We start from the raw sequence: 21740 nt of genomic DNA, 5'->3' as shown, positions 1-21740 counted from the left end.
GACCACATTAGAACAGTAATAGGAACTTATAGGACAGAAGAAATAAGGCACACAATTTTGTTAGTCTCTTTAAAGCGGATCCGAGATGAAAAACGAACTATAACAAGTAACTTGTCTATATATCTTATCTAAAGTTTAGATAGTTTACACAGCAAATCTAGCTGCAAACAGATTTAATAGAAAATTATTTCTTCCTGTGATACAATGACAGCAGCCATGTTGTTTGTAAACATTACACAGAAGCAGGCTTATCTGCATCTTCAGCACTCAGCCTGTGAAAAAAACCTAACCCCCCTCCCCTCTGCCTCTGAAATCAATGGCTAGTAACACCTCCTCCTCCTCCTGCCCAGACTGAGCTCCCATGAGCCCTTGCTACTGCCAAGGCTCTCTGAAAACCTGTGGGAGTGGGTTGTTTAGTTTATAGGGAATTAGAGTATTAAAACAAAAACAAAAAAGTATTTGGCTTGAGGAATGCCCTATAAACAATAGGAAAAAACACAAATATGCAATGAGTAAGAGTTCACCTCTGATCCACTTTAATCATGAGTAGTCGGAAGCCATATTTTTACGTGGTTGGCCGCCATTGGTCCGTGGTGACTCTGCACTGCCTGAATTTCCCGTTGGCCTTTGCAGGATGATCTGGATCTGCAGCCCTCTCACAGCTGGAGTGAATTTCCATTTCTAAGAGGTCAGAAGAGAAGCAGACAAGCTCTGTCTCCGTCATCCACAGAATCGCAGCAGGATATGACGCAGCAACGCACGGAGCAGGCGCTACGCGAGCTCTTCCAGCACGTGCACAACATGCCGGAGTCTGCCAAGAAGAAGAAGCTCATCCGCCAGGTATGTGACGTGTGCAAATACGATATGTGCAAGACTGTGACACTGCTTTTCCACTGGAGCCGGCACACCTGCAGCAAGCGTGCAGCCAGTGGAGTCCCACCTTATACTGCTGGCCATGTTGCTGTACACTAGGCTTGTGCTGCCATCTGCTGGATACATTTTGTATAACCGCTTGGAGAAAATAAACAAAAACCTTGTAGTGTATTGAATTTGATAATGGGCATTTGAGAGAATAAGGGCTTGTTCACAAGGGCGACTACTGGCAACTGTGCAAGTCGTTTACTGCTGGGATTGGACTGTGTCCCACACTCTGATGAATGGAAGCGTTCATCTCAATGCGTTTGCTGGCAAATGCATGTCATGGTGGATAGAATTTTCTGAGATGCTACTTGTGGAGTCCAGTGGTGGCTGTGCTTGGCGGTTCCGTGTGTTCCATGGAGCTCAAAATGTAGTGTGACAAGGAAATGACGGAAACGGATGTCTCTTTTCTGTTCCGTTACATCTGCTAAATGCACCACCAGCAGTTTCCCATGCGATCTGGCCCTGAATTATACTTACAAAAGTGTGCCGTACCAATGGCCACACAGGCTGTTGAGGAGAACAAATCTGACCCCCTCAAAGAGTTGCTCTCTGCATTGGAATCGAACAGAAATGGGTTAATACACTATATAATTATTCAGAGGCTTACAGGTGACCTAAAATATTAAGGAGATGATAGTGGACTTGCCTCCTCCAAGAAGTCTCAGAATTGCAAAAAACCAAAAGCTCATAAATGGCACCGCGTTTCTCGTAACTAAGCCTGCTTCATCAGGGAAGTGAGAGGGTGAAGTAAACCTACAGTGAGTGTAAACATTCCTAAACAAATATCAAATGCATACGGTAAACCAAATTTGGATATGTGTGTGTATACACAAGACAAGTAACATTTCATATGGCCCTTTTCACCCGGCAGACTCCAAGCGCCAAAGCTGCAGCCACTAGGGGGCGCGCTCAGTAGGCAGTCGTAGCGTTCAGAACTCCTTACTGAATAGATGCAGCTTACTGAAAAGGAAGAGCTGAGATTTGATCCCTGGTCTCCTGTGTCAGAGGCAGAGCCCTTAAAGAGAACCCGAGGTGGGGTTCTGACAATGCTATCAGCACACAGAGGCTGGGTCTGCCTATACTGCCCAGCCTCTGTTGCTATCCCAAACCCCCCTAAGTTCCCCCTGCGCTCTGCTGTCCCCCATAAATTACAGCCGCGCTGTGGACACACAGCGTCATGTTTACCTCTTTACTGTCACTCTTGTCGCTCCCCCCCCCCCCCCCCCGCCTCCTGCATAGCTCCAGTCCCCGCCTGCGTCCCTTCCCTCCAATCAGCGGGGAGTAAAGGGGCGGGGACCGGAGCTATGCAGGAGGCGGGGGGAGCGGCGAGAGTGACAGTAAAGAGGTAAACATGACACTGTGTGTCCACAGCGCGGCTGTGATTTATGGGGGACAGCAGAGCGCAGGGGGAACTTAGGCAGTGCTGGGCCGAAATTACGCATTAGCGTAATTACGCATCGTAATTCACTACAAATGCACCGTAAGCGTTACGTGTAAGGTTACGGTATTACGCGTAATTAATTACGCGTAGACCGTAGGGTTACGTTTTACGCGTAACAAATTACGCGTAAGACAGTAAACTCCCATTGAAATTACACAGTCTGCCGTAATCGCGTAATATTACGCTCCCGTATAATATAAAAAAGCCGCCGACTTTAAGGGTTAATAGCAAAGCCCCCTTAAGTGCTAAGAGCCTCCAGCCTTGGAGAATATATTAAGGAGATCAGAAGGAATAAGAGGAAAATTTTTTTTTTCAAAAAGACCTTATAGTTTTTGACAAAATCGATGTTAAAGTTTCAAAGGAAAAATATATACATTTAAAAACCCGCCGACTTTAACGGTTAATAGCAAAGCCTGCTTAAAATTTAGGAACACCAAATTCACAGGGTGTATTAAGGGGATCAGTGGGAATAAGAGGAAAAAAAAAATTTCAAAAAGACCTTATAGTTTTTGAGAAAATCGATTTTTAAGTTTCAAGGGCGAAAATGTCTTTTAAATGCGGAAAATGTCAGTTTTTTTTGCACAGGTAACAATAGTGTTTTATTTTCATAGATTCCCCCAAGTGGGAAGAGTTTTACTTACTTCGTTCTGAGTGTGGGAAATATAAAAAAAAAACGACGTGGGGTCCCCCCTCCCAGACCTCTTTAACCCCTTGTCCCCCATGCAGACTGGGATAGCCAGAATGCGGAGCACCGGCCGCGTGGGGCTCCGCACCCTGACTATACCAGCCCGCATGGTCCATGGATTGGGGGGTCTCGGAAGGGGAGGGGCAGCCAAGCTTTCCCCTCCCCCTCCGAGCCCTTGTCCAATCCAAGGACAAGGGGCTCTTCTCCACCTCCGATGGGCGGTGGAGGTGGAGGCCGCGATTTCCTGGGGAGGGGTTCATGGTGGCATCTGGGAGTCCCCTTTAAAAAGGGGTCCCCCAGATGCCCACCCCCCTCCCAGGAGAAATGAGTATAGAGGTACTTGTAGTACCCCTTACCCATTTCCTTTAAGAGTTAAAAGTAAATAAACACACAAACACATAGAAAAAGTATTTTAATTGAACAAAAAACATAACCACGAAAAAAGTCCTTTAATATTCTTAATTAACCATTAATACTTACCTGTCCCTTTAAAAGCCAGTTCCCACGCAATATCCTCGGAAATATACTAATCAGTTACAATGTAACAAAGTTATTACAATGTAACAACTTTGTTACTTTGTAACACCACGCACCCGACGTCACTCGCCGCTCACCCCGCCGGCCGCCGCATACACGCTAGTCCCCGCCGGCTCCCGCCGTCCACTCCGCCCACACCTGTCACTCATATACATGCTGGCACCCATGGGTGCCAGCATGTATATAGGTGACATGTGGGAGAGGCGGGGAGGGCAGCGGAGCCGGCGGGGACTTAGCGTCCCTTCACCCGACAGAGCTCTGAGCTATATTAGCTCAGAGCTCTCGAAAGCATCTTTGTATTTGGGCTCCAAGGAGCCCCATTGGTCCTTAGCAGACCAATGGGGTTCCTTCAAATCAGCTGTCGGGTCCTGCAGCACAGACGCGGCGGCGGCGGTGAGTGACGTCGGGTGCGGCGTAGTTACAATGTAACAAAGTTGTTACATTGTAATAACTTTGTTACATTGTAACTGATTAGTATATTTCCGAGGATATTGCGTGGGAACTGGCTTTTAAAGGGACAGGTAAGTATTAATGGTTAATTAAGAATATTAAAGGACTTTTTTCGTGGTTATGTTTTTTGTTCAATTAAAATACTTTTTCTATGTGTTTGTGTGTTTATTTACTTTTAACTCTTAAAGGAAATGGGTAAGGGGTACTACAAGTACCTCTATACTCATTTCTCCTGGGAGGGGGGTGGGCATCTGGGGGACCCCTTTTTAAAGGGGACTCCCAGATGCCACCATGAACCCCTCCCCAGGAAATCGCGGCCTCCACCTCCACCGCCCATCGGAGGTGGAGAAGAGCCCCTTGTCCTTGGATTGGACAAGGGCTCGGAGGGGGAGGGGAAAGCTTGGCTGCCCCTCCCCTTCCGAGACCCCCCAATCCATGGACCATGCGGGCTGGTATAGTCAGGGTGCGGAGCCCCACGCGGCCGGTGCTCCGCATTCTGGCTATCCCAGTCTGCATGGGGGACAAGGGGTTAAAGAGGTCTGGGAGGGGGGACCCCACGTCGTGTTTTTTTTTTATATTTCCCACACTCAGAACGAAGTAAGTAAAACTCTTCCCACTTGGGGGAATCTATGAAAATAAAACACTATTGTTACCTGTGCAAAAAAACTGACATTTTCCGCATTTAAAAGACATTTTCGCCCTTGAAACTTAAAAATCGATTTTCTCAAAAACTATAAGGTCTTTTTGAAAATTTTTTTTTTCCTCTTATTCCCACTGATCCCCTTAATATACCCTGTGAATTTGGTGTTCCTAAATTTTAAGCAGGCTTTGCTATTAACCGTTAAAGTCGGCGGGTTTTTAAATGTATATATTTTTCCTTTGAAACTTTAACATCGATTTTCTCAAAAACTATAAGGTCTTTTTGAAAAAAAAAATTTTCCTCTTATTCCTTCTGATCTCCTTAATATATTCTCCAAATTTGAGGCTCTTAGCACTTAAGGGGGCTTTGCTATTAACCCTTAAAGTCGGCGGCTACCAAACATTGATCCATGCGTCAACTTTTCCGCTTGGCAGCATGACCGTACGCATTAATGGCTAGTAGGATTTTACGCGTAAGCCTATAACGTAATAACCTGAATTACGGTATACTTACGCGTAATTGCGTAAGTGCTATGCGTAATTATAGACATGTACCGAAATTGAATGTCTATGCCGTAAGCGTAAATTCGTAATGCGTAATAGCGTAAAATTACGCGTAATGATCCGTAAGCGTAGCTTTCTCCATTACGACCAGCACTGAACTTAGGAGGGATGTGTAGAGATTCTTCATACTTTGCTGTTAATATTATGTATTTCTATAGCAGTGACCTCTTCTGCAGCGCTGTACATAGTATATTGTCTTGTCCCTCAGAGAAGCTCACAATCTAATCCTGCCATAGTCCTGGTCTAATGTCCTATCTTCTTATTATTATTATGTATTTATATAGCACTGACATTCTGCAGCACTGTACAGAGTACATAGTCATGTCACTGACTGTCCCTCCGTATACGATTAGTATTTATTTTGTAATTTGAGTCCACTTTCATTATTCATCTTTATCCTATTGTTTTAGTTCAATAAGCACAACCCGCGAACGCCGGAGCCTGCGGCTGGGAAGAAGCACGCTCGTTCTCGCTCCTTCAGCGGGATGATTAAGGTAATGCTCCGCTCAGTCCATGAGAAGGACCTGCTCTTGTCTAAAAGATGTTGTGACATATTGTAAAAGGCATATAAAATATTTCTGACAGTCTTGTAATACGGGCTGCTTCCCTCCTGCTCCTGGAGGCTGAATATACATGGGGTATAGTCTGGTCTGTGACCCCCAAATACTATCATACTGCAAGCACATCGAGTGCAGTCACGTCCCTTACCTGCTGTGTATCAGGGCGGAGTCTGTATCAGGGCGGAGTCTGCGCTGCTTACCTCTCACGTTCTGCTTCTGGGGGCTGAATATACATGGGGTATATTCTAGTCTGTGACTTGAGGTGATGAACTTTGATTCCATGCCACCCCCCATCTCATTTGCTCTGATGTGCCATCTTTGTGCTGCCTTGTGTGCACGCAGGGCAGAGATAGTGCCGTCCTGATAGCGCAGTGGTAGTATCTCTGCCTCTGAGGCAACCTCTCGTGAGGTCAGTTCTGCTTTCTACTGTAATTCAACTGCTGGATTAATTTTTGCCATCATGTCCCCTTTCAATGGAGTTCTAAAACAAGGAAACGTGTGTGTGTGTGTGTGTGTGTGTGTGTGTGTGTGTGTGTGTGTGTGTGTGTGTGTGTGTGTGTGTGTGTGTGTGTGTGTGTAAAGATCCCTTAAAGGAAACCTGTAATGTTTAAAAAAAAAAATATATAGTTTCACTTACCTAGGGCTTCTGCCAGTCCCCTGCAGCCACCCTGTGCCTGCGCCAGTACTCATCGATCCTCCTGTCCCCCACTGCGGCTCAGCTTCACTTTTTTGCTGATTTACAAATCGGCTGTCACTACGCTTGCACGGCCCTAGCTGCACGCGTCCTCATTCGCACTCTTGCGCAGGTTAAATAGAGATTTTTTGCAGGTGCAATGGGCAGCGACTTAAAGTGCACCTGCGCCGCGCCAGTGAGGATTGTTGAGTACTGCCATGGGCTCAGGGCGGCCGCAGGGGGCTGGCAGAAGCCCCAGGTAAGTGAAACATTTTTTAAGAGAATCTGTACTGTGAAAATTTTAAATAAAAATACCAGCCTGTTTGTTGTCTTCTCCTGGCCGCCAAACAGGAAATACATCATCAGAGCAGGTGCCTGTTTGCAGTGGCTCCTCTCAAATTTGATTTTACTGTTGCAGTGTTTCTCCCACTTATTGCCTTAGCTGATTGTCTGAGCTCTATACTGATCTTTCTGCACTCACAGCTGTTCACAAGGTCACAGCTCCTGAGCCTGCAGACGCTGGCTGTGAGCAGAGAACTTGCCTGTGACTCTTACACACTGCACACACAGAGCCCGCAGGGGGCATGGAAGAGGTGCGTATAACTTCTCCCTATCACAGCAGAGCAGTGCATTCCTTTCTGCCTTGACAAGGCTTGACAAAGGAAAGAAGATTAGATATATTACAGAGACTAGAAAAGGCTGCAGTAATCTAGACCACATTAGAACAGGTATAGGAACTTATAGGATAGAATAAATAAGGCTGAAAATTTTGTCTCTTTAAACATTACAGGTTTCCTTTAAACAATCATGTTTTCTATAAATGTATTAATAATTCTAATGTGCCAGCAAGCTGGGCTGTCAGTCTGATTCTCTGGCTTCAGCAGTCAGTCAAACACGGATTGGAGTTGTTCCTCATATGGACACTAGTTCTGGGCCTGTAAATTAGACGGTATTGAAGACAAAGAATCAGCACAACAGCCAGGCAAACAGCATAATCATATAAGGCAGCCTGCATTGGCATGCGTCATTTTCCATTTCGATGTTCTTGAGCTCTACTTGGGGTCGAGTTTATTATTCTGACTGTTTGTCCAGAAGGATTTCTTTGTATTTTTCAGACATTTCATCATTTTGGTTCCAGATAAACCATGTATAATGTTTCCTGTTTTATATACATCTGTGAGTGTAAAAATCTTTTCTCTGTAAATCTGAACAGCGTAAGGTGTTGGGCGGACAAGCCGCGTCAGAAAGAAAGAGTCGCACCATATCGCCGCCTCTCACGACAGAGGGGTCGCAAGTAAAAGAGAATGTAAAATATGTAAGTATGATGCACGGCGCTGAGCAGTGATGTCATAGTTAGTCTTGCTCTCCACGGTTTAATCACGAGTAACCACGATGGTTACTAGTGATTCAAATTAGCTCTTAATTGCCGCAGCTGAGCGGCTAGATGCGGCGGGTTAATTACCCATAATGCCGCTCTCCGCTCAGCGTTTTCAACGAGGTGCAATCGTCTATTGGAAGCGTTGCAAGCCTTGCTATGGAAGAGGAAATGCTCCATAGAGAGGCTTGCAACGTGTCCATTCGGATGCTAGCACCTCGTTGAAACGCTTGGGCGGAGAGCGGCATTATGGGTAATTAACCCCTCCGCATCCAGCTGCTGAGCTGCGGCAAATTGGAGCTAATTTGAATCACGAGTAACCACTGAGGTTACACGCCATTAATCCGCGGAGAGCAAGGCTAGTCATAGTGTCACAATTCAGCTACGCAACCTGTGTTATCTTCCTATGGACACGGACTTTGTGGCATACGTTTTTGTTGCTGTTTTTTCTTTTTGTGCTTCTCAAACCACTTATGTCTTTTGAATATAACTCCTGGGCCCAAAAAGCAGAGGTAGAGAATGCCTCGTGGCCATAAGAGCTCCAGCGCGGGCAACCGTGTGCCCACAGCAGAACCGATCAGGGCAAGGCACCACGTGGTGTCTCTACTACGGATGAGCAGTGAGATGGAAATGCTTCCAAAATTATGCAAATATATGCAGCTCGAAAAAGGACCAATCAATTTAAACCTGGGTTTAAATGGATTGGTCCATTTTCAAACTGCATATATTTGCATAAAAATTTGCATCAACTCGGAAGAATTTGCATTCTTCTGATCATCCCTAACCTCTACCCGATCGGTGCCACGTTAAACCGCAAAGATGATCATGCGCATGACCCCCACATAAGCCGTACTGATCATGTACATGACCCCCATTGTGGTGGCTGGTGATAGGCATAGATGAGGGAGCATTAGTGTTAGCCACAGATAGGACATATCTATAAACGCCGCAAGGAAAAATGAGGGCAAAAAATGTAATTTTCAGAATTTATGATCGAGAAAGTTTCAGCAAAAGCTACAAGTTGGAAAGCTTACAAAACGCCCACTTTTGAATAGCCCTGGTTGTTGGCTTTCCGTAATGGTGACGTTGTTTTCTCCTCAGGTATCCCAAGACTCCCCTGCACTGTACTTCACTCGGGCAAAGTTAAAACTCTCTGAAGACTGTCACAAGAAGAAAGAGGTTGGTTTACAGCACGGTATATTCTTCTTTCCTGCAAATAAACTTCCTTGTGCCCTGTGTTACAGGAGAAATAGAAGTGTATTCAGCAAAAAGAGTAGCAGGAGTGGCACCACCCACTATGCTCAGGAGCAATTTATTCAAGAACCATCACCGGCACAGACATATACAACAAGTGGCAGCGGGTGACGGCTTGACAGCCGTTTCGCAGCACTTCTGCTTCCTCAGAGACCGTTCAGTACCAGTATCAGTACCAGTCTCTGAGGAAGCGGAAGTGATGCGAAACTGCTGTTGCTGCATAAACTTGCATTTTGTATCGAGGGCACACCACTGGAGCGTAAACCATCACACTAAGGTCCTGCTGGTGCATTTGTTGCCGAAAATCTTTCTTCCTTTTGCACAATTAAATATGTGTAATTGTTAAAGTGAACCTGAGGCCATTTTAAGATAAAAAAAAAACCACTTGGCTAGAGAGAAGCCTCTGCATCCTGCCCATTACCCCCTCTAGATTACCGCGGCTGCTGTGGACCCTCCTGAAGATCACGGCCACTTTCCTCTCCTCTCATGCAGTGGTGCAGCCCTGCTGCGAGTACGTCTGCCCGGTAGCACAGTGCCGCTCGAGTGACGCCAGCTAACGGCACAGGCTCAGCCACTCTCATGCAGACTCTCGTGCTTGAAAGAGTGTGTGGTTGCCACCAGAAATCCAACAAGCTGTGTCTGATTTATTTTGGGGGTCCATGCATGGCAATGGAGGGGGGCAGGAGGACAGGGGAACCTCTGCAGGATTCACAGACTTCTCTCTTCTTTGGTAAGAATCAATTTATTAGCTTTATGTTCGCCTCGGGTACACTTTAAGCGCTGTTAAAAGCAGTCAATCCATCTGCACAACTCTATAAGCCCCTCCTGAGCGCCCGCAGGCTCCAGACGCCAGGGGTTAGAGAGACTGGTTTGCTGCAGAACTCATTGGGAAGCATGCGATGGGGATTGTGAGTAGGCTCAAGTTCTCCAGACATTTATAAAGTGTACCGAGGCAGTTCTGCACGTGACAAATGGTACACAAAGGCATGTTCCCATCTGAAGGACGTGCCTGTGTCCCCTCCGCACCGCTCTCAGCTCCTTCTGTGCAGTGCTAGGACCCCCCCATTTGCTGATAACTAGCTTGTTGGTAGACTATTGGAGAAGGGGTGTCCCTTACAGGATAGGCACTCCTGCATAACATCCCTTCCCTGCCTCTCAGAGCCTTCTCACTGGCTCTCCCCACCCCCTTCCCTGCCTTTTAGAGCCTTTTCACTGCCTCTCCCTGCCCCCATCCCCTTCGTGCCTTCTCACTGCCTCTCCCTGCCCCCTTCCCTGCCTCTCAGAGCCTTCTCACTGCCTCTCACCGCCCCTTCCCTGCCTCTCAGAGCCTTCTCACTGCCTCTCACCGCCCCTTCCCTGCCTCTCAGAGCCTTCTCACTGCCTCTTACGGCTCCCTTCCCTGCCCCTCAGAGCCTTCTCACTGCCTCTCCCTGCCCCCTTCCCTGCCTCTCAGAGCCTTCTCACTGCCTCTCCTTGCCCCCTTCCCTGCCTCTCAGAGCCTTCTCGCTGGATCTCCCCGCCCCCTTCCATGCCTCTCAGAGCCTTCTCACTGCCTCTCCCTGCCCCCTTCCCTGCCTCTCAGAGCCTTCTCACTGCCTCTCCTTGCCCCCTTCCCTGCCTCTCAGAGCCTTCTCGCTGGATCTCCCCGCCCCCTTCCATGCCTCTCAGAGCCTTCTCACTGCCTCTCCCTGCCCCCTTCCCTGCCTCTCAGAGCCTTCTCGCTGGATCTCCCCGCCCCCTTCCTTGCCCCTCAGAGCCTTCTCACTGCCTCTCCTTGCCCCCTTCCCTGCCTCTGAGCCTTCTCGCTGGATCTCCCCACCCCCTTCCATGCCTCTCAGAGCCTTCTCACTGGCACTCCTGCATAACATCCCTTCCCTGCCTCTCAGAGCCTTCTCACTGGCTCTCCCCACCCCCTTCCCTGCCTTTCAGAGCCTTCTTACTGGCTCTCCCCACCCCCTTCCCTGCCTCTCAGAGCCTTCTCACTGCCTCTCACCGCCCCTTCCCTGCCTCTCAGAGCCTTCTCACTGCCTCTCCCTGCCCCCTTCCCTGCCTCTCAGAGCCTTCTCACTGCCTCTTACGGCTCCCTTCCCTGCCCCTCAGAGCCTTCTCCCTGCCCCCTTCCCTGCCTCTCAGAGCCTTCTCACTGCCTCTCCCTGCCCCCTTCCCTGCCTCTCAGAGCCTTCTCGCTGGATCTCCCCGCCCCCTTCCCTGCCCCTCAGAGCCTTCTCACTGCCTCTCCCTGCCCCCTTCCCTGCCTCTCAGTGCCTTCTCACTGCCTCTCCCTGCCCCCTTCCCTGCCTCTCAGAGCCTTCTCACTGCCTCTCCTTGCCCCCTTCCCTGCCTCTCAGAGCCTTCTCGCTGGATCTCCCCGCCCCCTTCCATGCCTCTCAGAGCCTTCTCACTGGCTCTCCCCACCCCCTTCCCTGCCTTTCAGAGCCTTCTTACTGGCTCTCCCCACCCCCTTCCCTGCCTCTCAGAGCCTTCTCACTGCCTCTCACCGCCCCTTCCCTGCCTCTCAGAGCCTTCTCACTGCCTCTCCCTGCCCCCTTCCCTGCCTCTCAGAGCCTTCTCACTGCCTCTCAGAGCCTTCTCACTGCCTCTCCCTGCCCCCTTCCCTGCCTCTCAGAGCCTTCTCACTGCCTCTCCCTGCCCCCTTCCCTGCCTCTCAGAGCCTTCTCACTGCCTCTCCCTGCCCCCTTCCCTGCCTCTCAGAGCCTTCTCACTGCCTCTCCCTGCCCCCTTCCCTGCCTCTCAGAGCCTTCTCACTGCCTCTCCCTGCCCCCTTCCCTGCCTCTCAGAGCCTTCTCACTGCCTCTCCCTGCCCCCTTCCCTGCCTCTCAGAGCCTTCTCACTGCCTCTCACCGCCCCTTCCCTGCCTCTCAGAGCCTTCTCACTGCCTCTTACGGCTCCCTTCCCTGCCCCTCAGAGCCTTCTCACTGCCTCTCCTTGCCCCCTTCCCTGCCTCTCAGAGCCTTCTCGCTGGATCTCCCCGCCGCCTTCCATGCCTCTCAGAGCCTTCTCGCTGCCTCTCAGAGCCTTCTCGCTGCCTCTCAGAGCCTTCTCGCTGCCTCTCAGAGCCTTCTCGCTGCCTCTCAGAGCCTTCTCGCTGCCTCTCCACGCCCCCTTCCCTGCCTCTCAGAGCCTTCTCGCTGCCTCTCAGAGCCTTCTCGCTGCCTCTCAGAGCCTTCTCGCTGCCTCTCAGAGCCTTCTCGCTGCCTCTCCCTGCCCCCTTCCCTGCCTCTCAGAGCCTTCTCACTGCCTCTCCACGCCCCCTTCCCTGCCTCTCAGAGCCTTCTCACTGCCTCTCCACGCCCCCTTCCCTGCCTCTCAGAGCCTTCTCACTGCCTCTCAGAGCCTTCTCACTGCCTCTCAGGGCCTTCTCACTGCCTCTCAGGGCCTTCTCACTGCCTCTCAGGGCCTTCTCACTGCCTCTCAGGGCCTTCTCACTGCCTCTCAGAGCCTTCTCACTGCCTCTCAGGGCCTTCTCACTGCCTCTCAGGGCCTTCTCACTGCCTCTCAGGGCCTTCTCACTGCCTCTCAGGGCCTTCTCACTGCCTCTCCCCGCTCCCTTCCCTGCCCCTCAGAGCCTTCTCACTGCCTCTCCCTGCCCCCTTCCCTGCCTCTCAGTGCCTTTTCACTGCCTCTCCCCGCCCCCTTCCCTGCCTCTGAGCCTTCTCACTGCCTCTCCCCGCTCCCTTCCCCTCCTCTCAGAGCCTTCGCACTGCCTCTCCCCGCCCTCTTCCCTGCCTCTGAGCCTTCTCACTGGCTCTCCCCACCCCCTTCACTGCCTCTCAGAGCCTTCTCCCTGCCTCTGAGCCTTCTCACTGGCTCTCCCCACCCCCTTCCCTGCCTCTCCATGCCTCCTTTCTCCTCCTTTCTCCTCCTTTCTGTGAGAGCTGCATCTGCAGGATCGCGACCCCGAGGTTGTGGGTTTTTTTGTTTTGTCTTTTACAAAAATGTAACTGAAGGAAACTAGACAAAGGAGTGCGCAGTTATGGGTGCTACCTGATCCGGCCAGCCCCCTGGATCAGGTAGCATGGGTTTTTTTCTTGTTACCAGCTCAGGTTCTCTTTTTATAGAGACACTCATTTTACCTTATTTTCTTATTCAGCCTTCTTCAGCATTAAATTCCAAGCTGAATCGCTGCATCCCGTGGCAGAGGAAGTTATTTATAGCCCTGAAGTTCCACAACTTTGCAAGTCGTAGATCTTGCTGTCCAGGGAAGGCAGAGCTTTGCGCAGTAGCTCTGCCTCTACTCCAGTCAATTTCTGCCAATCTCCGCTTCTCCCCGCCCCTCTCAGCCTTCTTTCTTTGAGAGGGGCGGTGAGGGCCAAGATGGGCGGAGATTGACTGGATAAGAGGCAGAGCTACTGCGCATAGCTCTGCCTCTACCAGGCAGCAAAATCTACGACTTGCAAAGTTGTGGAACTTTGCTGGGCAATTTCAGGGCTATAAATAACTTGCTCTGCCACAGGATGCAGCGATTCAGCTTGGAATGTAAAGCTGAAGATGGCTGAATAAGAAAATCCGGTAAAAAATTAGACTTCGGTGTCTCTTTAAATCCGATTCCCAGCCGATTAAATCTGCCAGAATTAACATGTCAGGGCAGTCACAATTTTGATCGATTTCCAGCAGAAATAGATGGAATATAATCAGACGGGATGGAAAATCATTGCGCTGCATCCAATTGCATTATGCTGAAATCTATTGAAAAAACTGCCCTCTTTCTCAGCGCCACAAATAAGGGATTGCAGGTTCAAACAGGTACATGCTCCTGACTGTGTAATAATACTTGAATTGCGGTGGGAGGATATCAATTTATATACACTTTTAAAGGGAACCTTAACTGAGAGGTGATATGGATGTTTCCTTTTAAACAATACCAGTTGCCTGGCAGTCCTGCTGATCTTTGGCTGCAGTAGTGGCTGAATCACACACCTGAAACAAGCATGCAGCTAATCCAGTCTGACTTCAGTCAGTGCACCTGATCTGTATGCTTGTTCAGGGGCTGTGGCTAAAAGTATTAGAGACACAGGATCAGCAGCAGAGCCAGGCAACTGGTATTATTTTAGGTTCCCTTTAATCCACGTAGAATTATTTATTTGCAAAACCGTTCAATTCCTCTTTAAAACCAAAGTTCATCAGCAGGGCCAGTTCTAGACTTTTTCCCACCTGAGGCAAACTTGTAAGGATGCCTCCCTTGTTGAGTTTGGTAAAACAGTCTCTTCAATGAAATGGCTGTCTGCTCTCTGCTCAGCAACGCCACCTAGCAGCTGGGAGAAGGAATGGCATTGTGGATATACAAAAGGCATGTGGCAGCTGTTACAATTGCTGGTCTTCACCCCCAAAGGTGAGGCCATGGAGGGGCGGGAACCATGTGCCTTTGGTTGGGCAGAACTAGTCTTCACCCCTAGAGATGAGGCCATGGAGGGGCGGGAACCGTGTGCCTTTGGTTGGGCAGAACTAGTCTTCACCCCCAGAGATGAGGCCATGGAGGGGCGGGAACCGTGTGCCTTTGGTTGGGCAGAACTAGTCTTCACCCCCAGAGATGAGGCCATGGAGGGGCGGGAACCGTGTGCCTTTGGTTGGGCAGAACTAGTCTTCACCCCCAGAGATGAGGCCATGGAGGGGCGGGAACCATGTGCCTTTGGTTGGGCAGAACTAGTCTTCACCCCCAGAGATGAGGCCATGGAGGGGCGGGAACCGTGTGCCTTTGGTTGGGCAGAACTAGTCTTCACCCCCACACGAGGCCATGGAGGGCGGGAACCGTGTGCCTTTGGTTGGGCAGAACTAGTCTTCACCCCCAGAGATGAGGCCATGGAGGGGCGGGAACCGTGTGCCTTTGGTTGGGCAGAACTAGTCTTCACCCCCACACGAGGCCATGGAGGGCGGGAACCGTGTGCCTTTGGTTGGGCAGAACTAGTCTTCACCCCCAGAGATGAGGCCATGGAGGGGCGGGAACCGTGTGCCTTTGGTTGGGCAGAACTAGTCTTCACCCCCACACGAGGCCATGGAGGGCGGGAACCGTGTGCCTTTGGTTGGGCAGAACTAGTCGGTGGCTATTGATTTCCTTGAACTCTGGCTCTAGTTGTTGAAGCCTTTGTGTTGGTGTGAATGAGGACCGTACTTAACATCACACTTCTTACTTAGAGAATATAATGCACATCTCATTCTATGTTACAGGGATCCAGCATATTGAAAAGGGCTCATCGCCTGTCGGCTCAGGAGACGTCCATCTGAGAGGTTGTGGCACTATGGCAGGGATGCTGTCTTGTTAAATGATCCTTTTCGTTGTTACTTTTCTATACAACATGTTTTTTTATCCTGTGGACAACTGTTACGTGAAGCTGTGACATAACTAATCCTGTGTAGACTTGTACCCAATCCCTGGGAGGTTTTATTGTAGCATTCTGCTTTTATGAACTTTTTTATTACTTTTATTTTTAACCTAGAAAAGCATTCTGTAACTAGTAAGCTATTGTCTGGATACTAAAGCCTTTAAACATGTGCCTGCATGTTTCTATCCGCAGCTTAATACAGTGTGATATTGTTCTGGAAGCTTTGTGAAATGTGGGCATTTGTTGGGACGGATTTCAGTTCTTCGTCTATTTTATGTAACAAGGGCTCGGGAATTAGAGATAAAAAGCTTTAGCTCTCAGTAGAGCGTGGCAGGGTTGGTGCGTCAGGTTGATCTTGCTGTCTGTCACCACGAAGTAAAGTTCTACTGACTTCCTGTACTGTTCATGGCAACAGGAAGGGTGGGAAATTTTATAAAGGGCACAGAGAGAAATTAACCATTTTACATAGTGCTGAAAAGGTTTTGACTGTTGGGCCGCTCTGCACGCTGGCGATAAACGCCTCTTCCTCTTTGTGGGTCAGGATGCAGCACCACATTTTGGCAGTAAGAGGCCCTGATTGTATTTCCGGATTGGGATGCTTTTCTTTAAAGGTCAACTGAACTGACAAGAATATAAAGCTGCCATGTTTATTTCCTTTTAAACAATATTCGTTGCCTGGCGGTGCTGCTGATCTATTTGGCTGCAGTAGCGTCTGAATCACACCAGAAATAAGTATGCAGCTTATCTTGTCTAATTTAACAATGTCAAACGCCTGACCTGCTGCATGCTTGTTCAGGAGCTATGGCTAAAAGTATTAAAGGCTGAGGATCTGCAGGATAGCCAGGCAACTGGTATTGCTTAAAAGGAAATAAACATGGCAGCCTCCATATAGCTCTCCAATTGCCCTTAAAGTCAGCAGTTCTGATTATTCGTGGTTCACCCATCCACATAATATAATGACCCTTCTGTCCTCCTGCCCTGAAAACACTTTTCCTGACTTCCCTAACCCATCCCTAACTAGTAAATGTACTCTATTTCCCCGCCCATCTTATAGAGGCCTAACCTTCCTTATGATCACTTCACCCTGACCAATACTCGGCATTCATCCTCTGTGCCTTCCATTCACCTTCCCTTCACCAAAGTCTCTCCTCGGCCAGTGACGGCACAGCCAGATTATCTCTGCTTCAGAACCGGTGCCCAAACATGATATGCTGAAACCCTCTGCTTGTATGTACACCATACCGGCAATGCCGCTTTGTCTGCTTCTATGTACACCAGACCGGCAATGCCGCGTGGTCTGCTTGTATGTACACCATACCGGCAATGCCACGTTGTCTGCTTCTATGTACGCCGTACCGCCAATGCCGCGTGGTCTGCTTCTATGTACGCTGTACAGGCAATGCCGCGTGGTCTGCTTGTATGTACGCTGTACCGCCAATGCCGCGTGGTCTGCTTCTATGTACACCATACCGGCAATGCCACGTTGTCTGCTTGTATGTACATCATACCGGCAATGCCGCGTGGTCTGCTTGTATGTACGCCGTACCGCCAATGCCGCGTGGTCTGCTTCTATGTACACCATACCGGCAATGCCGCGTGGTCTGCTTGTATGTACATCATACCGGCAATGCCGCGTGGTCTGCTTGTATGTACGCCGTACCGCCAATGCCGCGTGGTCTGCTTCTATGTACACCATACCGGCAATGCCGCGTGGTCTGCTTCTATGTACACCATACCGGCAATGCCGCGTGGTCTGCTTGTATGTACATCATACCGGCAATGCCGCGTGGTCTGCTTTTATGTACGCTGTACAGGCAATGCCTCATGGTCTGCTTGTATGTACGGCGTACATAGCAGCAGACCACGCGGCATTGCCTGTACGGCGTACATACAAGCAGACCACGCGGCATTGCCTGTACGGCGTACATACAAGCAGACCACGCGGCATTGCCTGTACGGCGTACATACAAGCAGACCACGCGGCATTGCCTGTACGGCGTACATACAAGCAGACCACGCGGCATTGCCTGTACGGCGTACATACAAATTTATATTTTTCTGTTTCTGTCATTTACAGTAGACAGTAAAAAGCTGACAGGTTTTGGACTAGTCCATCTCTTCATGGTGGACTCTCAATATTTACTCTATCCTTTACAAAAGCCCTCGCTGGAAAGTATCTATACAATGATGGCAGCCCCCTTCTTATTTGTTTGCACACTATTTTCTCAAATGGCCTGAGCTGTTACTGTTTAGCAAGTGTTGTTGAAAATAATAAAAAAAATACCCTAAGAATCCCCTGTTAGGAAATGGACTAGTCCAAACCTTTGTCAATGGCTACTACCATACCTACTGTAAGTGACAATAATATAAGCCAAAAAGTAATTTATAGTGCATTTTACTCCACAAGAAGTGTACATCTTCTATGCATGTAAGTTGTTTGCGTTAGTGGTCCTTTTCACTGTAAATGGCAGGAGTGCCAGTGCTGTTCTTGTGCTAGAAGCAGTGGCAGCACAGCAGCTGTTCTTGTGCTAGAAGCAGAGGCAGCACAGCAGCTGTTCTTGTGCTAGAAGCAGTGGCAGCACAGCAGCTGTTCTTGTGCTAGAAGCAGTGGCAGCACAGCAGCTGTTCTTGTGCTAGAAGCAGAGGCAGCACAGCAGCTGTTCTTGTGCTAGAAGCAGAGGCAGCACAGCAGCTGTTCTTGTGCTAGAAGCAGTGGCAGCACAGCAGCTGTTCTTGTGCTAGAAGCAGTGGCAGCACAGCAGCTGTTCTTGTGCTAGAAGCAGAGGCAGCACAGCAGCTGTTCTTGTGCTAGAAGCAGAGGCAGCACAGCAGCTGTTCTTGTGCTAGAAGCAGTGGCAGCACAGCAGCTGTTCTTGTGCTAGAAGCAGTGGCAGCACAGCAGCTGTTCTTGTGCTAGAAGCAGAGGCAGCACAGCAGCTGTTCTTGTGCTAGAAGCAGAGGCAGCACAGCAGCTGTTCTTGTGCTAGAAGCAGTGGCAGCACAGCAGCTGTTCTTGTGCTAGAAGCAGAGGCAGCACAGCAGCTGTTCTTGTGCTAGAAGCAGAGGCAGCACAGCAGCTGTTCTTGTGCTAGAAGCAGTGGCAGCACAGCAGCTGTTCTTGTGCTAGAAGCAGAGGCAGCACAGCAGCTGTTCTTGTGCTAGAAGCAGAGGCAGCACAGCAGCTGTTCTTGTGCTAGAAGCAGAGGCAGCACAGCAGCTGTTCTTGTGCTAGAAGCAGAGGCAGCACAGCAGCTGTTCTTGTGCTAGAAGCAGAGGCAGCACAGCAGCTGTTCTTGTGCTAGAAGCAGAGGCAGCACAGCAGCTGTTCTTGTGCTAGAAGCAGTGGCAGCACAGCAGCTGTTCTTGTGCTAGAAGCAGAGGCAGCACAGCAGCTGTTCTTGTGCTAGAAGCAGAGGCAGCACAGCAGCTGTTCTTGTGCTAGAAGCAGTGGCAGCACAGCAGCTGTTCTTGTGCTAGAAGCAGAGGCAGCACAGCAGCTGTTCTTGTGCTAGAAGCAGAGGCAGCACAGCAGCTGTTCTTGTGCTAGAAGCAGAGGCAGCACAGCAGCTGTTCTTGTGCTAGAAGCAGAGGCAGCACAGCAGTCGGAAGTAGTATTTTCTGAGCAGAGTTTGTTGTTTGTAGCTTTCAGCTCCGCTTCCCTTACGAGGTTCCTTCTCCCCACAGCTGTAATCTGTTTCTGACGGAAGCTGCTGAGCGGAGTACGTGTTACTGTCTGGTATTTTGTGTCTCTCGTGGGCAGCCGTGGCATGTGTAGGGTATAACGTACTCTACAGTGTGAATACTTTGTTTTTGCCTGTTGGCCCATTCATACTATGGGTGTTGTGCCATACCCCGCGCACATTCTTTTCATAACCGGGATATTTTCTGTGGAAAATGTGCGTTATCCAGAAATTGGCTCACAGTCCTTTCCAGCGTAATAGCGATAACTTGCCCATTGCGTTGTGTGGGCAGTGCGTGTGTATACACTGACATCGTTGTGTTAGTGTGAACACGGCCTTGTGGGAATGTGGCGGGGAAGTGAGTCTGCATGGTAGAGACAGAACCGAGTCTGGAAGCTGGGTGAGATCTCGCTTCTGGTTACAGAAGACCCCGGTTGGATGAGAACTCTCTTCTCACTATGTACAGTAAAACCCCAGTTGGGTTATTTGTTCAGAGTTGATCCATCTGTAAAACATTTGTCCTTGGTAGTCTGTCAGTGAATGTATAGATGTGTATGGAGCAGACAGGAGGAACATGTGTCAAGAGACTCTGGGAGGATGTAGCCAAATTAATCTGCTCCCAGAATTCCCTGCTGTTAGTATACATGGAACCTGTATGCGTTAAGGTGGCTGGACTTATTGAATCTGCAAGAAAACAGTGCCCCAATGTGCCATTCAAAATTGGTCGATCAAACCGGTTGGAAACTATTGATAAGGGTGGGATTGGCGGCCCATAGCATATCGCTGCATTGAGCAGTGCGACTCTCTTCAATAGATTTCATGCTGAAATCTATTAAACATCTGTCAGTGTGTGGAGGGATTGGATCAGATTATGGCCTGAGAGGGACCTACTTTGTAAGGCAGTGTATGGTCAGTTTTGAGAAGCTTTGTAATGTCATGTGACCATGCAGATGGTATTTTGTGTTTGGATTTATAGTTTAGAAGCAATAGCCTGCTCAGTAATAAACCATTGCCAGTAGGAGCTCCCTTTTAAAGAGACACTGAAGTGAAAAAAAAAAAATGATATAGTGTATTGGTTGTGTACTATGAATAATTACTAGAAGATTAGCAGCAATGAAAATATTCTCATACTTTTATTTTCAGGTATATAGTGTTTTTTCTAACATTGCATCATTTTATAATATGTGCAGATTACACAACACTCAGCATTCAAAATGAGTCTTTCAGAGCAGCCTGTGAAGTAATGACCTCTCCTCTAGCAGAGGAAAAGTAAATAGTCCAGGAACAGTTGAGATAATAAAAGTCAGATAACAGCCCTCTCCACGACTAAAGGGGCCCATACACTCAGCCGATTTTCTGGCCGACCGATCGATCCCGATCTATCGATCGTTTGCAAATCGGTTGGCCAATCGACCGATCGATGGCTGACTTCGATTGATTTCGATGGATTTTCATCGAGCTGGCAGGATGGAAAATTTAGGTCGATCTGATGAGATTGCTTATCAGTTTGCATTGGCCTTAATGGAAATCTGATGGCCAGAAAATGCCATCAGATAGAATTCCAATAGATTTCAAACTGAAATCTATTGGAATTCTATCCTGGTAAAAAAATGTTCTAAAAACGCATCAGATAGATCATCAGATGCATTTCTTATCTATCTGCTGCCAATCTGACGAGTGTATGGGCACCTTAACTTAGTCGGAGAGCTTAATGGCTTGTTTGCATAGAGATAACTGGAGTTTCTCAACTCTTCCTGTACTGGAAACAATTAGACTGATGTATCTGATCTTAATATTTTATTTCTTAGCTGTGCTACACATACAAATCATAATATCATCATTTTTTTTTTCGCTTCAGTGTCTCTAACTCCAGCATTAGTAAGGTTGGTAGCTGAGCCAGGGGCATAAAGACGGAATCAGAACGGCCGTGGTCATCATTCAGCGATTGGCCTAGATCTCTGCATTCCATGCCTCTCTCCTGGCAGCTGCTTTCACAATGCCACTAAACGTTTCTTTACCGTAAGCTCAGTCAGTCCAGTAATACAGTACAGTATCCGCTACTTGTCTGTGTCATTAACTGTAACTTCAGCAGCCAAACTACCAGCTTAGAAACAGAACTGTGGGCTTCCGTCTCCATCTGCCACCATTTAACAAATGATCCCAAAGCTTTAGCTTTTCAGTCTAAAAATATATGAAGGAATCAAAAATCTAGTCTTGTTTTGAACACTCATGCAGAAGCGGACACAGCAGCGAGTGGTGGGGAGTGTCACCTCGTGTTGTGTAGAAACTCCATACCTGAAGGCTGGACAGGCCGAGGAGACCTTACCCCCAGTCCTGTCAGGGCAGTCATGCCTGGAATATGTGTCGCTGGTTCCCGTTCAGCTGCCAGGGATTCCACAAGGGGGCAGCAGACCAGGACTGGTATACAGACTTTCTTGTGCTTCTGTTGCCCTACTTGACGGTAGTTCTGTGTTAAGATTCCCTCAGTTGCTATAAATGCTGAATGTGAAAGCGAGATCTACATGCCCGGGTTACAGAGATCTGACTGGGGGGGTCCTGGGTCAAACCTAGACGATGTAGGTAAAGTGCCCATATACACTTCGATTTTCACACTCGATTCCCT

General features: G+C 48.8%; 1 protein-coding gene across 1 annotated transcript in view; it reads left to right on the top strand.

Moving 5' to 3' along the window:
* Positions 1-16803, top strand: part of ARHGAP19 (Rho GTPase activating protein 19) — a 53601-nt gene extending 36798 nt beyond the window's left edge. The window contains exons 8-12 of the mRNA XM_068258817.1: positions 634-840; positions 5648-5731; positions 7684-7785; positions 8947-9024; positions 15283-16803. Coding sequence (XP_068114918.1) covers positions 634-840; positions 5648-5731; positions 7684-7785; positions 8947-9024; positions 15283-15339 — 528 coding nt within the window. The 3' untranslated portion in view covers positions 15340-16803. The remainder of the gene's footprint in view (positions 1-633; positions 841-5647; positions 5732-7683; positions 7786-8946; positions 9025-15282) is intronic.
* Positions 16804-21740: the final 4937 nt, after the last annotated feature.

This window comes from Hyperolius riggenbachi, chromosome 10 (assembly GCF_040937935.1).
Source record: "Hyperolius riggenbachi isolate aHypRig1 chromosome 10, aHypRig1.pri, whole genome shotgun sequence".
NCBI lineage: Eukaryota > Metazoa > Chordata > Amphibia > Anura > Hyperoliidae > Hyperolius > Hyperolius riggenbachi.
The sequence above is the reverse complement of the archived record's forward strand: the minus strand, read 5'-3'. Positions and strand labels throughout refer to the sequence as shown.